Source organism: Patagioenas fasciata, chromosome 12 (genome assembly GCF_037038585.1).
Source record: "Patagioenas fasciata isolate bPatFas1 chromosome 12, bPatFas1.hap1, whole genome shotgun sequence".
NCBI lineage: Eukaryota > Metazoa > Chordata > Aves > Columbiformes > Columbidae > Patagioenas > Patagioenas fasciata.
The window spans coordinates 8,387,121-8,399,768 of NC_092531.1; the positions used below are offsets into that span (position 1 = coordinate 8,387,121).

Sequence of the window (12,648 nt, forward strand, 5' to 3'; positions counted from 1 at the left end):
CCCAAATCAAAGAAAACCATGCTTCGTTAGTCTTGATATCCTTGGAACTACTCACTTTGTGGAGTTAGGAGGACATTGTTTTACAGAATGTGTCACAAGAGGCAGTGCATGCCAACATCACCTCCTATAGCAGCTTGCGTGTTGGCACAAGTTGCCCTTCGCATAGTCTTAACTTTTTGGAATAGCTGTGGTTGTCTAAATATTATGTGGCTTATTTTACTGTGTTAACTATAGGTAGCGGGGAAACACCCACGATGGAAACTATTGATTCTTACATGAATAGGCTGCACAGTATTATTATGGCGAACCCACAGGAGAATGAGAACCTTATAGCCACAGTCAGAGATGTGGTAAACAGACTTGAACGCTAGTCACGGGGTAAGTGCTTGCTCCTGGCCTGCTTCTGTCTGGCATCTACTCTGTACCTCTGGCACTTGTTCTGACACTGATTCTTGTGCTGATCACCGTATTGTACAATCAAAAGAGTTTTCTTCCTCAAAGCCACAGGAGCAGGTTGACTTGATGAAAGTCAAATGGATTTAAAAACATCCAGCAGCATTAAAGGGTTCTGAAATTCCCCTTAGTTCAAAGATCTTTTGTATAAAGACAGAAATAGCTGTTGGTCCTGTTATTAACTGTATTTGTGTAAGGTAAGAATATTGACAGAATGGTGTAAAAAACCAAAACACAACAAAACAAACAAAAACAACAAACACCAAAAACAAACAAACAAATGAACCCAAAAAACAACTATTATTTGCTTTTTAGTTACAGGGTGTCTACTTAATAATAAGGTTCCTAAAGTGAAGTAAATATGAAAAATTCTGTATTAATGGTGGCATCTGATGGTCACAGAGAAGTTTATTTCTCTCAAGAGGTTACATATGAACTCATCTCTGTTATAAACTGAAAATACCCTACAACTACCTGCTCTGTAGCACCTGTAGTCAAGCTCTTCTGGTTATGAAGGTTTACATGCAAGTGAAGCCCTGGTGTGTAGTTCAGGCCATATGTAGCATTTGCTGACGCTTTAATGATCATGTGGCTTATGCACCGATTATTACTGAGTTCATAGTTCTGTATTTTTGCTTCTGTTTAACAGCTTAGAAAACTGTAATAAGGAACCAGGTTAAAAAAAAAAAAAAAAAACCACAAACAAAAAAACCACACAACAAGGAAATACTAGTCTTTCTGCATTACTGTGCTGCTTTGCATTTCCCACACCACTTATTCCCTGCTTCCCCCATGATGCGCAGCACTAGACAGCCATTAGGAGTTTGCCTACTTCTGTTTTAATTATGTACGTACCTGGATTCTTTAGGCATTTATTATGTAGAGACCTACTGTACATGTCTTGAATAATGTTTAGAAATGCAAATAAAGCTGCGTTGTGCCATCTGCAAATAACCAGACAGGGCTTTTCATCCTTTCTGTTCCTGACCTTTTGTGATACTGTGTAGAACAGTTAATTACACGTTCCCCATTATAGCGTGGCTTAAGCTAAAAGATCATTGTCCTTCCAGAGGGTAGCCAGATGGAACGGACTATAGTTCTAAGAGATGACAGAGCTCCCAGCAGAATAAAGAAGTGCCTTTACTGCTGCTATTTATGAAGGGAACAGCTTGTCGATCCAGGTCTGGGATTTTTCAGTAGCTCATCAACCTCCTCATTTTCATATACTGTTTTCAATTAGCACTCTTAAGCTCAGAAAGAGAATCAGGGGATGGGGAGGTTTTACAGAATGTGTGAGAGGGAAGGCAGTTTCTCGTCAATCAGTTATTAGAAGGGCATGCCAGGCCATGAAACAGATATCTGTCCTGTAAGCACCTTGCCAGAAAAATCATTTCAAAGCTACTAAAATCTAGACTTTGGTCCTCATGTCAGGCAGATTATTTTTTCCTAAATGACAGACAATTTTGCTGTTCCTAAAAATGCAAGTATCTTTTTCTTGGATAAACTGTAATTGGTTTGGAAAAAACAAATAATTCTTGCTTTAGAAATTCTCCTTCTACTTTATAGTTGAAAAATTGGACTCCATTCCATTCTACCCTGGCCTATCATTTCCCTCCTTTCAGCAGTAAAGCAGTACAAGGCAGTTAAATGTAATTAATAATCACCTAGTTTCATTATATAGATATGTACATGTGACTAGATGTAAGTAATTCATAGGACTCTTAATTACACTGACATTCAGCTGGCAATGATTGTATTTTTTGAAAGTCTTAGAAGGGAGAAGGGCTTGGGCTTTATTGGGTATAAACCTAGGAAAAAAGTAGGGCTTCCCTAGAAAAGAGGTAAGTTTTGAAAACCACTGTACTTCACAGACCTGAAGTGGGTTTTGGTGGCTCAGTACATTGTAAAGAGAACTTCTTTGTGTACACAGTGTGTGGGGAGAAGACAAAATTTTTAATTATTAAGCACTCTGGATGGAAACGGGAATTTGATTACAGTTCTGTCTCTGTAGGCTTATTTACTAGACTTATTAATATTGTGCTTTCAGATAAACTGTCTGAAAAATAATGTCACGGTGCCTATTTAATCCTGGCAGATGTAGTCTTCTAACACTTACTTTTCTGTTCTGTCTGCAGGTCTCGTGACCCAGGGATGCTTTACAAAATTTTTTTTGGCCAGTGTGGAATAAGAAGCCATGAGGGAAAAACTAGGGGTGGGAGGCAGAACTGCAGGTTTGTCCTGGTCCCTGCTGTCGTGGTTTGTCAGTGAGACAAACAGATCAATGCATTAAAAGGTCTTAAGAAGCCACGGACACTGCCCACTAAACATTTGGAACTGTCCTCTGTATAAATACTAAAGAGCATGCAACTTTTGTGCAATCTTCAGTTTCTTACTGATTTTGCTGAGTGTAAGGGTGCATACGTTTTGTGGACTGGCTGCCTATAGAGATGAAATCTCTCAGTTTGTGAAATGAAGTCAGCCTACGTGCTGTAGTAATAGTGTTGATGTGTTATATTGCTTACTGTCTTAGTGTCCTTTATTTTGTTTTCATGTTTATCTTGTGGGATTACCTTTTTCCACTTCGGTTTTCTTCTTTTGATCTTGTTTTCTGATGTTTGCAGTACTGGATAGCAGTGCCTGTGTTCTTTGCTATTACAGGCAGTCTTCCTTGGTGTACTGTCTTGTTCTACCCTGCCTGCGATGTTTATAGAAGCTTTTCCTCAACAGAATCCTGGTTTTTGTGTTAGCCTGTAACTTCTACAGTGCGAGTGTGCTCCCTGCTAGAGACTGGCTGTGGTTGGTGCTTTGTGACTTGATTCCAAGACAGATTTCCTCTCTCCCCACTCTCTTCAAGCACCTCTCTTGCACATAGCATCCTGCTATTCTGTGAAGATCTCCTGTTACTTCTTGAAAATATTTGGTGGAATATTTTACTCATTTTACTACTGCAAAGTAGTAAGTGGTAATCAAGACAGGAAGTGAAATGTTAGTTCTTAGCAGGGAAAATGGGAATCTCCATTTTAGACTGAAAACATAAAGCTTGCCCATCTTCTCTATGTTGCTCAGCCTGATTTAATGTTACTGCCTGGTTTTTGAGAGAATAATCTCATGGTGAGAGTGGTATTCTATAAAAAGAGAAATGGGCAGGGCGATTGCGTTTTTTCCTGCTCTCCTGAAATGGCAGTGCTGGGAAGCAATATGCCTGGAAGCAGCACATGTGTTTTTACATGAACTATTAGAGCAGAGAAGCTTAGTAGTGGCTTGGTACCTATGGCAGCTCACAGAATTCTATGTTACAGCCTGTAAGTGCCTTCACCTTTTGTGTGTAGCCTGTGGAGCCTATGGCATTCAGCATATTATGGTCCAGTGTGACCTAAATGGCCTTTCACTTGCATCAAGTAGAACTCTGCATGCTTGAGTGTGTAATCTTGCTGAGCTACGCTGTACCTCCTGTCAAAGATGAAGGCACCTACTGTCTGCACTAACGCAAATCATTTGCTGCCCCTTGGTTCCTGTCAAATTGTTCATTCAGACTTTGGCTGAGCGCTTGTTGGACATCTCTGGGCTTTATGGTAGTGGTTGAAATGCTATTTTTCCACGTGACAGTGTCCTTGATCCTCCTTAAGAAATCTTTAAGATTTCTCTGTTATGAATTGGAGATTGTTGTTGTTACTGGAGTGCATTGAAGTCAGCATCACTTTAATGTATCTGTAATGCAAGTATTTGATGATAAAAAGCAGTTTCTTCTTTTCCCACACATGGACTTCATGCTTGCCTGAAGCCATCTCCAGATCAACACCTTTGTATGTCAGGTCTCTACTTACTCATGGGCTTATTGGTGTAGCCAAGCAGCAAGGTTTTCCATGTAAATTCAAGTCTTCCTTTAGGGAGGAAACTGCTTTCTGTTGTCTTCGGTCTCATTTTCAAGACTTCACAAAAAGGAACCTCATTTTACTGCTTTGACCTCCATTTTCCTTAGCATGGATGAGACCAACTGATGTTGGCATGAACTTTTTTAGTGGATTCTATAACAAATACTGTGCAGGAAAAAAAATCCTGCAGGTTAATCATGTCTCCAGAAGAAGCACCAATATTTTCATCTCCTGCGTGTATCTTGTTTTTTAGAGTTGATATTTGACATTTATTGAAGTGGCCAAAATGCAGTACATAGCCAAAAGTTGATTTACAAAATTCTGAAGTTCAGTCAGTGGCATATTGCCTAAGACCTGGAGCTGTACCCTACATAGACTTCAGAAATCATAATGTGATACGATAGTAGGATGCGATTCCAGGCTGTGACTTACCCATGCCGTAAATAAGGTCTGGTGGCTGCAGGCTACCCCTGCCTAAGTAAATTCAATGCAACTATCAGCTCGTGGCACACTGCTAATGCAACATGCTGTTGAGTAGCATGCAAGCGTGATGGGGTAAGAAATCTAAGACAATGTTATTAGCTAGGGGCTGGCAAATCTTTTTTATACAAGGAATGCGGGGAGGCATCTGGGGAAAGAATAAGTTCTTGCTTACCGATGATGTGACAGATGATGTTTTGTCTCATTAAGAAGCTTCTTATTTACATTGATTAACCCTATAAAAATGGATTTTGTCTCTCCAGTTTTTTCTGAGTGTCGCTTCAGTTTACATTTTTGGTGTTGACTGATAAAGACATAAAAAATGAAGATGACGTCAAAGAGAAGAACGGGATTAAATGCTGTTGTCACTTAGAGAAATGTTAAGAGAAATATATGAAAACAGAACCCATTTGCTGGATTAATGTGTTTGGAATTGTTGAGATGCCAAGTTTTCTGTACCATGTTTTTGTAATTAAAGTTCAGAATTCCTTTTTTTTTTAAGAAGTTGATGTGCTTGGTTGACACTTGCTTCATTAAAATTGTTTGACATTGAATCCGTTCTGATTCAATTTTAACTGCATTTTCATGAAAGAACCATCACTGGCATTGTTCCTTTGTCTGAGAGATTTTGGCAACTCCACATTAAGCTTTGAAAGGAAATAATATGCCCCTTCCACCTCTCCATCCTAAGTGTATCTCCCTCTGAAAAAGCTAAGCGAAGTGATTATTATTTATAGTGATGAAAGCTTCAGACATCTTTGGTTATAGCTAATTGTTACCAGGGCCCTTCTTGTCACCTTTGTTCCACAACTTGAATAACTTTAAAAATGTCATTGATCTCTCTCCCTCAGCACTTCTTTGACATCCTTGTCTTCCTTTGTCCTCCCTAATTTCCCACCGACATATTTATTTTCTATTGCTATAAGAACCTTCTGTATCATACCTGTTTCCCCCTGCTTGGTTTTCTTTTTCTCTACTAGCTTTTTATTTTGTATGTTCTGCTTGCTGACTATGGAACCAAACTGTAGCCTTGTGAAATCTATACTTTGGGTGTAGATCCCCTATGGAGGAGTTTGGGTGACTTCTGCCTGCACTGGTGCTCTTTCTGAGGTCACAGTGCTGTAAGCAACCATGTCTTTATGTTACTTTTGTGGTCACACCTCATTATTTTGATTGCCAAATTAATGCTTGGTCTTTCTGTGTAACAACAGGCTTGGTTCAGATACTATCTGCTCTCTGGGACATACTGCACATTTAGATTTACAGTGTTTTGGGGAATTTGTGAAACACCAATTATGAAAAGATTAAGATATAAAAAAGTAGAAGGAATCTAGGGAAATCTATAGCAGAATAGCTGCTATGTGACACTGGGTAGGTCAAGATAAAAGCAAAGTGTACAGCAAAGCAGCAATAAATTGGTGATAAGATAAAGATCCAGTTCCCTTTCTAACCTCTGGGGCTGTATGTGGCATCAGAGCTGGTGGTGGTCAGTCATACTCAATCAAAGACAATGTAATGCAGTGTAGTATCCCTACTGGGTTTTTTTTTCCTATTACCCCATTTGCTCTGCTGCTGGTCATTTGGACTGATGATTAGTAATTATTTAGGAGAGGTTAAGGGGGATTTGAGGGCTTTGGGTTCTTCTGAGAAGAAAAGATCACTTCTTTCCTTGGGCAGGTTCCTGCTGGTAATGAATTTGGAGTCTGAAATTAAGTATTTTTTAAATCTTTTATTTCAGTTCAGTTGTATCATTCAGAGTCAGAAGTTCACTCAGGCCTATCGTCTACTTCTACTACAGAATTTTTCTGCTTGTGAACCATGAATAATTTTGCTGCTTCTTTCTTCCTCATTTCTCATAGTAATGAAGGTTTTTTTAACTTCTTTTCATATACTCATGGTTTACCATCTAAATTGCAAAATCTCTGGATTTTTTTATATATTGTCCTATTTGGGTAGGGGGTAGGGTATCCACATCCATTATGTAATACAAGGAGTAACATTTCTATAAACTGATTTATGGGTTGTTTCAATAAACCTGTAACTCTTATGCTGTGGGTTTTTGGTTTTTATCATGGTTTGTGTATCTGAAGATAGAAAAATTGGAGTTGTTCAAGGTTTGAAGCTGAAGTCTGCATTATTACTGGCATATGGAAGCCTGTGCAATACAAGTGTTTGAGTAGTTATACCGAAGTAAAGCCAAGCACATACAGCTAGGGTATTTCTAAGCACAATTTTGGAGGGCAGCAAGAGGAAAAGGTGGCTGTACAAATCATACTAGACATGATAATGCATGGCTTCTTATTGTAAAATTTTCCAACTTAGAGAAACACTAGAGAGGTGTGTCTTTGTGTCCTGGTTTGTGTCATCAGAAATTAAGCCCACATCCTCCTCTACACTTACATGCAAATAGTTCACTGATATTGGAAACTGTTCTGTGTAGCAAAACTTCTGTCCTAGCTTGAAGGTTTTAGGGGAAGAGAACATATTTTCTTTTTAATATGATAAACAGTACAGTGGGATTCTGAACGGGTCTGCTGAGTGCTCCCGCAGTTCATTATAGTACCATGGGACAAAATATTTTAAAAGGGAAGTTGTTTTGCATTAGGGATTGTAGAAATATAAAACTCTCAAGAAAGTTTAAGTATCAGTACGTTTTGCTAATTCGTTAGGCCAGGTTGCTTGTGGCATGTGGAAAGTTTTGATTAAAGATCTGGGAAGCTCTCTGGCTTTAATAAACAGAAAACCTTGATTCTTCTGCTGATAACTAGAAAAGGTTCTGCCTGATCACAAATGCTACTGTTCATAGAATATAAGCTGTAGGAAAAGTAAGTAAAAAGAATTATGAAGAACATAAGCAGGATAATCTTCCAGACTTACTAACATGCATATGTCTAATTTGAATATTCTAAGCATAAGTATTTAAGCAGGTTGTTAGAATTCGTTCCTCATGTGCATATCTGCTTGGACCCAGCAACAGGGTTCTTTGTGGTGCTGATTTACTCTGGACCCATAGCTGGCCCTGCGCTTATGCTAGTACACCATGGTTGAAAACATCATCTTGTTGATATTAAGTAATAATGGTGTATACGTTAATGAATTGATGCCAGTTATTCTGAGATAGAAGAGGAGTTTAAGATCTTCTGCTTTCTCTTTTCCTGTTGGTGAAATGGTTCGTCTCCTAAAGCTGTTAAACACTACTGTTCACAGGTTTGTAGCTCGGCTCACTCTTGCTCTGGAAGATGAAGGACGTTCCTGCTTTTCCCTAGAAGTATGTCTGTGCATGAAGTCCATATGGCCTTTTTGTTTATAAACTTGGGTTCTAAATACGTATGTGTAAAGAGTTCTGTTTATTCAAATCCTTGGCTGCTGGATATCCATCTGACTTCCTTAAATTCAGGTGAAGAATGATACATCCACCGAATACTGAGCTGTCGGAGAAACGGAAAGAGGTCTAGTTTTCAATCTGGAGTAATAATACCATGGGATTTCTGTTTCTATCTGTATGGGCAGCTTGAGTTTTATTAAATCTCTTCCAGTGTTAGTCAAGAGAGAATTCCCTCATCTAATTTATTTGAAATAATACTGTTTAAACCCAGGACACTTGCAGAGAAATCCCAAGCTGAAATTTTAGGCCTGTAAACATACTGTTTCAACCCCTCACCCTTCAAAATGGATGTTAACAACTGTATTAGTATTTTGTTTCTTCTCAGAGGAAGTTTCTTTTCCTCTATGGTGCTTCAAATTCTTGCCTGGGTTCTTCTTGTTTCTTTAATATTGGAGGAAGAGAAGGAAACTGTTTGGACTGGGGGAAGAGATGCAGTAAGTGTATCAGAAGTGTGAGTCAGCAGGAGAGTGACAAGCTCTAGAAAATTAATCTGGAAAGGACTGTGGCTTTTTTAGCATGAATGTTACATATGCTCTGAAACGGCACTACATGTCATCTTTTCCTTGTAAATATGAATTGTGGAGGGCGTTGACATTGTCCTCAGAACATTTTGGTTCTCTTAAAACACACATAAGTAGAGCATCTGCTCTTTTAGAAGAAATGGAGCTGTATGCTGGTGTGTGGTTTTCAGGTATATGCTATGAACTTCATATGTAGCAGGGAAGTATCATTTTTCTTCTGTTTACTAGCATTAACAGAGAGTAGCCTTGACAGACGTAAATGCACAGTCAAATTCTGCTTACAATCCTTCTTTTTCTGAAAAAGTTATGAATTACGTTCTACCCTCACTCCATTAAAAAAAAAAAATCTGTCAAAGGACTTTGTAGGATAAGGGCAGCAGGAATAAGATGATACAGGAATCTAATTTGCATTTATTTTTTGCATTAATGTTCACCTACTCATTTACTGCTAGTGCAGAAAGAGTGGAGTTTTTAGGCTCAGTAAGTTTGGACTGTGACCTGCAAATTCCATACGCTCTTGAAGTGCTTCTGAGCAGAAAAAGTAACAAATGCAAAAATGGAATTCCAGCTGCAACCCCGTTTCAGGACTTCACAGTTATGTGATAAATGTATGTTTCCAGATGTCTGAAGTATCTATCCACCTAAGGAAAGGAACCCGTTTTCTACTGGGGGAAGCAGTGCCCTCTAATGATAAATCTTGGTATCTCAAAACGAGAGTGGGAAAGCCTGTAAGTGGGAGCAGCAGTAAGAGAGCTGCTGCATGTGGAAACTTAATTCCTGGTTAGTTGTGTGGTTGTTTGTTTTTTTTTTTTTGCATGTGTGTTTTTTAAAAATCTTTCTTTGTTTCAGGCAGATACAGTATCCTTTTCCTACCGATCTTTGAGGGCTGGTCAGGCTGGAAGCGTTACAGCAAGCGTTCTTGTTTTACAAGGAAATGCCGGTACAGCAAATAAAACATGAACTCAGTTTGCATGTCTTTGAAGTTGTTCTGACAGCAAGGAATGGCCATGATAAAGGTTTCTAGTTGGCTGAAGCTGATTCTGTGTGTCGACTGATATGTAAAATCAGCACAGCTGACTTCTTCTCTAGCTTCCTAACTCACAGGAGCTGTGAATACATAAATCCAAGTAGAGGGAGCTTGCAACTGTTGGTATTTATGTAGCACTGTCTTTGCAGAGCTGGTTTTCATTTTGGGAGCCTGCAACAGCTTCATGCTCAAACAGCACTGCCAGCTTGCTGGAGCATGTACAGCATGGTGGAAGCTGCTTCTCACTATCGTCTTACTCCAGCCAAGAGCATCCTTGCCCAACTGTGAGCTTCGCTAATTTGTCAAAATGGTAGAAAATAACTTCGCTTTTTTTCTTACTGAAAGTTTTCTGAGTTTTATGAATTGGCTGAGCTCATATTGAGCTCTGGTAAGCTCTGGGGTTCGCACAAAGTAAGCAGAGGGCCAGAGAGGAAGGAGAAGCAGGCACTCCTTTCTGGAGGTATCTTCCATGCGTTTTGTTTTGCTGTTTTGTGAAACTGTAGGCTGAAATTATGTGGGAGCAGAGAGTGTAGAAAACCATCCCCTTCTCAGCATCTACAGTTGGCAGTAAATACACGACAATCTAAGTCTAACTCCTAACTTCATGCTGTTGACCTTATCTGTTTGTTTTCCTGTCCTCCCTTTCTTTCCCTCTCTTGCCCTCTTCCTTTGTACTAAACTGTTTCCACTTAAAACCAGCTAAAATCGACCAAGTGCTTCTACCAACAAAGATTTTTCCTGTGGTCTTTTTCTCAATGTCACTGGAGGAGTAGTGAATTTGGAAGGGGCCCACTACTACTGCAGCTGAACTGTTTAAAAAAGGTGAAACGATGGAAATAAGTGTTTTAAATTATCTTGTCTTCTGTGAAATAGGGGCAACAAATCAACCCAGCAACAGTGCCATTCTTTCCGGTACCAGTTTCCAGGCCAGATACCGACTAACTAAACTGAAGGTTTAAAACCAAGACTACTCAGTCTGGGGAGGAAGGGGGCAAGGGGCAAGATCATGTTACTGATAAAAGAAAATACACAAAATAACAAATTCCTAGCTTCTTCCCTTGGGGTATGCGTTCAGCTGTACGAAGAATGTTTATGGAAAAATATGTTGTACTGTTCAAACGTGCTCCAAATAACATATCCTTTCTTACCTTGTAGGAATTCTTCCTAATGGAATTCACTCCCATGCATCTTAGGCTTTTGCTTTTTTTTTTCTTTTTTTTTTTCTTAGACCATAAGTCAGTAGAACTGATGTATGTTACCCATGGGCCAGCTTGTACAGGGGTAGCTTAATCTGGGCACGTCCTTACCTTGAATTGCAAGTCTGTTGTATTTAATGGGGTGTTAACTCAGTTTATTCTCTGGGATTTGTGCAGTAATTTTATTGCCTGCAAAAGGAGCAATTTGAAGCCAGATGAAGTGTAGGTATTTTCTGTCACATACCTGCTGAGCTTGGCAATGATGCCTAGACGTGCTTGCCTTGTTCTGGTGTTTATATTTTCTCATCGTGTCTCTTCCATCTCTTTTTCTGGTAGTCCTGCTTTGAGTTTGCGGGTTATCTCTCTTATTTGAGGAAGCGGATCTATGTGTACTGCATGTGGTGTCTTTCCAAATCTACTGTCCCATCTTGGATCAGTGCAGTTCTTTGATTTCTCCAGGTTTTCATGGGCATAACCACAGGCAGGATTTGGTCTCTGCATCTTCCTCAATATATGTGAACTCTGACTTAATCCTTGTTCCTTCTCACTTTCAATCCTGGCCTCCCCTGACTCTTCACTGCTGGAGTTCACTCTTTGGCTTGTATGGATTCATTAATTTGGTGCTTTCCCCATCTGTCTGAATCCTTCTGATGTTATATAAACTTCCTTTTCTCATGTAAGTGACTGTAGAAGGATTTCCTAGATCCTCCTTAGGAAGTGACTGTTATACAACTGGAATTTTACTTTGGTACTAACCAGCAATATTGAGTGTCACATGGAATTTCATGGACAATTGTTGTCTAAGCATTCAATTTTTAGTTAAAGTATGCTGTAGAGCACCATCTACCAAGGCTTGTCACACTGTTTTTGTTTTTGCTATCTTGTTTTGTCCTGATTCAGTCCTGTACAACAAGAAAAGATGTGTCAAATATTCTTGGCAGTGCAGACAAGTGTAAGAATAATGATGGATTCTGAAGGCAGTTTTTACTAAGAGGGCTCTTTGGTAGTTGACTTCAGTGATATTGTAGCAGAATCTACAGTGAATTACAGCCCAAGACAATCATAACATTGAAGAAATGGGTTCCTCTAATGCTGAAGCACCAGCAGAACAAAGACGGAGGGAAAATCAAAGCCAAAGAACAAAAATCAATTTAAAGTTCACTGACTGTGCAATGTGATAGACTTTTAAAAAGGCTTTTCTCAGATGCAGCTGTTCTGTGGGGGAGAATGGTGTAGACCAGCATCCATGCCTTAGAATACAAAGCTGAATTGTTCAGTCCTCTTACACAGGTGGTCTTACAACCTCCTCGTGATGAGAGGGCAGACAACAGCTTCATGAACATTAAAAACCATTTGGGCGTTGCTCAATTACTAGGCAGTGTATGTTTAATGTGAGACACACAATGTCACCTGTGCTGAACTAGCCTGAATACATTGTGGTGTTTACGCTGGTTATAGAGGACAGACAGCAGTAACTTCAGAAATGCTTTGGGAGCACACCTGTACCCTGAACTAACATGAAGTGTCAGGTTTGTTTGTCTCAGTCCAGTTTACTTTCTTGGGGTTTTGATATCTTTGATCTAGTAGTAGCTGCTTCACAACTAGATCAATAGTTTTGTAGAGCCAAAGCTTCAGAGGAAAGTTTGGGCCTCCTTGACATTAAGGAAAATATAGTCACTGTATTTGCTATAGCCAGGATTTCATCTGCAGTCTT

At 39.4% G+C, this 12,648-nt stretch overlaps 1 protein-coding gene across 6 annotated transcripts in view; it reads left to right on the forward strand.

The window, feature by feature from the left end:
• The window catches only part of HMG20A (high mobility group 20A), a 66,291-nt gene that overhangs the window by 31,896 nt on the left and 21,747 nt on the right, over nt 1-12,648 (forward strand). For 5 of the 6 annotated variants that reach the window (XM_065847373.2, XM_065847370.2, XM_065847374.2 and 2 more), the window contains 2 exons: nt 235-378; nt 2,589-5,359. In XM_065847373.2, coding sequence (XP_065703445.1) covers nt 235-371 — 137 coding nt within the window. In that variant the 3' untranslated portion in view covers nt 372-378; nt 2,589-5,359. Of the gene's footprint in view, nt 1-234; nt 379-2,588; nt 5,360-12,648 lie in introns of those variants that run through there. The other variant, XR_011740997.1, reaches the window with a different exon arrangement.